At 40.1% G+C, this 4,048-nt stretch overlaps 1 protein-coding gene across 1 annotated transcript; it reads right to left on the bottom strand.

Annotated features, from left to right (window-relative positions):
* Nucleotides 1–2,569, bottom strand: rrs1 (ribosome biogenesis regulator 1 homolog). Its single transcript, XM_026937813.3, has one exon. It carries the CDS (start codon nt 2,532–2,534, stop codon nt 1,488–1,490), a length of 1,047 nt encoding a protein of 348 aa, XP_026793614.2. The 5' UTR covers nt 2,535–2,569; the 3' UTR covers nt 1–1,487.
* Between the last annotated feature and the right edge of the window lie 1,479 nt (nt 2,570–4,048).

The raw sequence follows: 4,048 nt of genomic DNA, 5'->3' as shown, positions 1-4,048 counted from the left end.
TCGATAATATCATTATATTTATTCAAAAACCTTTGTGAAAAGCAAAATCAGTTTTCACAGACGTGACAGAATCTGAAGCACCAATAACAAACATCCTCTGGTTTTCTCATGCCGGATAACAATTACAAGTATGACGCATAAAACAGTTTAATATACATCTCATGTAATTTTAGAAAAAATATGAATACATTCTGATATTCTAAATTGCCGACAACACACAAAAAAATAATAAAAAAAAAAATTAAATCTTTTCAGATTTTCATTTCAAAATCCTAATCAATGTGGCTGGGCAAGATGATGATAATGATGATGATGATGATGATATCAGTATTCTAATATATTAATATTAAAACAAACCTTTTCTGAGCGTATGTCAGTGCTTTTGAAATGCCACTGACACTTGCTGATAACATTGCCCCCTTATTTCCCCTTAATTATTTACCAATTTTTCTGATTCAAATATTTTATCTTTAATGTAAACTTTGAATAAAAATCACTGGCTGTATAGATACAGTGCTTTGTTGGTTCTCTGTTAGCAAAACTAAATTTTGTAATACATACTGAGTATTGTAATGGCACCTTCAAGTAACTATTTTTGCCATATCACGTATCGCTACTCGTCAAAATAAGACAAGGCACTTCGAGTCATGTCATGACAAGTAAAGTACATCCAATATCCCAGTATCTCAAACACTAAACTCTATATTTCAGGCAGGGATGCATGGTTCTTGTTTTTGAACATCAACCATGCTGAAAGATTCCTGCGTCTAGTTTTAATATCCAGATGCTACTAAACATCTGGACAGCGATAAATTAAGATTAAATCACGCACTAAACTATGCAGGACAGGGCTGCGATGTGTCCCATGTAATAGTTCTGGTGGTTCCAGTCCAAAATCTATTCTGTTCCAGCTTTAGTTACAAAAGAGCAAAAATATTCACATCATTACATCTGAAGTTGTTCTAACGATATTTGATGTACATTGCATTATTTCAGAACGGTATGATTTGCTGACAAAGCGTCAAAGGGCAGTTTTTTTTCCATTCATAAAACAGGAAAAATATGAAAAAAAAAATCTGTTACTGCAACAAGAGTTGGTTATTCTCTTAGAAGTGCAGAAAACACCGACAAAATGATCAGAAAAGTATTATTGCAATATTATCATCAGTGTGTACATTCTCAGAAATAAAAAACATTAAACTGTATCTTCACTTGTCTCTGGAGGAGTATCATCACAGGGATATCTTTTGTACCTTTAATATGCATTTTTCACCTTTAAAAATAATTTAGAAGTACATCATTTATCCTTAAGGACCACCGATGCATCTTTCCAAGTAAAACATACATAATAAAGATGTATGATGGATGACAGCACCCCAGTGACAAGGAAAAGTACTTTATTTCTGAGTGATGCTCATCGACAGGCTCAGGTGTGTTTGGGGTTCAAATACAAGTCCCAGATTTCACTAAAGCTTTAGGAGTCTTTTTTAACGTTTGCCCTGCTTCATTGCAGGTTTTCGTCCTTTGCCTTTGGAAGCTCCCCCCTTCCCTTTCCCTTTTCCTTTCCCACTTGGGGCATTTCGTCTCCCTTTTCCAGGCGCGTTCCCTCTCCGTCCCTTCTTCCCCCTCCTCCTTTCCGAAGCTTCACTGTCTTCCTCCCTCATCTGCTTATTCACTGCTTTGGTGATGTCCAGGCGAGGTCTCTTGCTCTCCATCACTTTGAGCATCTCCAGGTGCTTCTGCTTCTCTCCAGCGAAGTCACCGATCAGAGGCTGGAACTGTCTCTTCTTGCCTGTGTTTCTCTGCGGCTTCTCTTTAGGAAGTCGCTCCTGGAACTTCCCCACTGAAGCTGTGGAGGTTTTGGCCACACTCACAGCTTTGGCCAGCTCTGCTTTGGACTGCTGGCTGCTTGGAGCGAGTCCCACGCCGGGGACTTTCAGCTTCTGCGCCCTGGCGATGTTCTTCAGGCGGTTAAACTCATTCTTGGCCACTCGCTCTTTCTTGGCCTTGTTCCTTTTGGCGAACTGGTCCTCATTTGGATCAGCGTTTTCAGGCACCTCTATGAGCCATTCCTTCGTGTCATCTTTGGCTCGTTTATAGCCCCAGCGCCTTTTCCACTCCTTGTGCACTTCATCCCACACCAGATTAGTCTTCTTTTTCTTCTGGATGCCCTTCAGTTTGGCGAACTGCTCCCATTTGGTCGGGGGTCTCGGCTTGGGAGCGGGCTTTTCTCGGGGTAACTGGGTGATGGGGTCCGGCAGCTTGACCACGATAACCTCCTCTACCTTCTCGCTTGGATGTTTCCAGATCTCATTAATGAGCAGCTGAGTGTTGTCCCGAGCCAGTGAGCGAAGAAACTCGTCTTTATTCTGCTGTTTAAACTCCCGAGTGTTTATCGAGTTCTTGTCCAACGCCAGCAAGTTTCCGATATCAAACTCGAGGTCTAATTCTTTATGTACTGTGATACTTTTTAACTTTTCTGCCTCGTCTTTTTCGGCTTTAGCGAGCACGTCTTCAATACTGCACGCCGCCATCTTGAATACAAGATTCCCACGTGCTCCTCTTCTTCTTCTTTTGACTTGAGGCGGTTAAACAGCCAGCTGAAAGGGTTATTGTTGCCCCCTACTGGACTACACTGCAAATGTCAGTTTTTTTAAAGGTATCATCTTCACAATCATGTTTCTCTTGATAAATAAATAAATAAATAAATACTGTACTCCTCTACAAATGAAACTGCTCGATTTCTCTACAAAAAAACTTTTAAACTTTAGTCTAATATTGATTGCATTGCAATAATCCATTCTCTACCATCTCCATTACCTGACACTTATTACACCTCCCTGTATTGTCCTTCATTATCATTTGTGGTGCTGAATTTGATCCAGAATTTTAATTTGTAGCCTAATTCTCTCTCATGTGACGGTCAGGTGTCCACATACTTTTGGCCATATAGTGTATCTGGTGCATTTCTGACTTTAACCACTAGGTGGGGCTGCCGGATAAATTTTACAGTTTATACTTGGGGCAGGCAAATGGGATGGAGATTAGAATAATAGTTTCGATTACTTTAAGGAAAACTAAATACCATTACATTCTCATCATCTTTATAGCAACAAATCCACATTGAGCAATAGATTTAGACACTTATCCTTTCAAAAAAGTGAAGTTGGGGTCTACAGGCCTATAGCCTAATTGAGAAACTCATAATGAGAAAATGCTGAATAATATTAAATGGATTAAATGGGAAAACACCTTTTCAGCCAAAACAGTGAAGCACTGTAGTGTTGTAAGAGCCTTTAAATCATTAAAGCCCCATTTATGGACAGAATGCTCACCTTTTTTTAAACTCCTGAATGGACAGAAAGCGCGTCCACTAGTCTGTTGGCCATCTTCCTTGTTAAAAAACATGGTTTACTCCTACGTTTCAGGTCTAGGCCTAATTATTTCAGTCCCAGCCAAAGCACAGAGACACTTTGAAGCCTCGCCCCCGTCCCTGGGGAGCGCACACAGAGGGAGAGGGACATTTTGTGAACTTAGTGATAGAAGGAAGCTGATCCTCCTTTGTGTCTCTGCAAGCTCCTCTCTTCTCCCTCATTAGTATGGGGTCCATTTTCTTCTCTAACTAGAATAGCGAACCTTTGACTGGTGTCTCCCCACAGACTCGAAGGGCAACAGTAAGTTCTGCTGAATAAAAATTTCCACTGATTTAAAATTATTAGTGTTGAAACGTTCCTAACTGCCCCTGTCCAAAAGACAGCGGAGTGCCATGCTGTACCTCACACTGGTAATCAATCTGTGTGATAATCAAAGAAAATGAGGGATTTAGAGAGAAGAAGTTCTTCCCGATTTGTAGATATGACAGCTGGATTGGAGTTAAACCCACATTTTGAGGTAGTTGTAATGATCTCAAATCATTCATAAACCTGAAGAGATTTGTGTGTCTTCAGAAATGATTTCCATCTGTGTGTTGAATATCTGAGTGCTATAATTACATAACACTATACAAGATATACAAGATCCATGCATCAGAAAAGCACTAGGAGTGCTT

The sequence above is a fragment of the Pangasianodon hypophthalmus genome, chromosome 22, assembly GCF_027358585.1.
Source record: "Pangasianodon hypophthalmus isolate fPanHyp1 chromosome 22, fPanHyp1.pri, whole genome shotgun sequence".
NCBI classification, from domain to species: Eukaryota; Metazoa; Chordata; class Actinopteri; order Siluriformes; family Pangasiidae; genus Pangasianodon; species Pangasianodon hypophthalmus.
This window is presented reverse-complemented; position numbering and strand designations above follow the sequence as displayed.

Coding starts and splice junctions, on each gene's coding strand:
- rrs1 (XM_026937813.3), bottom strand. CDS start 2,534: ATGGCGGCGTGCAGTATTGAAGACGTGCTCGCTAAAGCCGAAAAAGAC.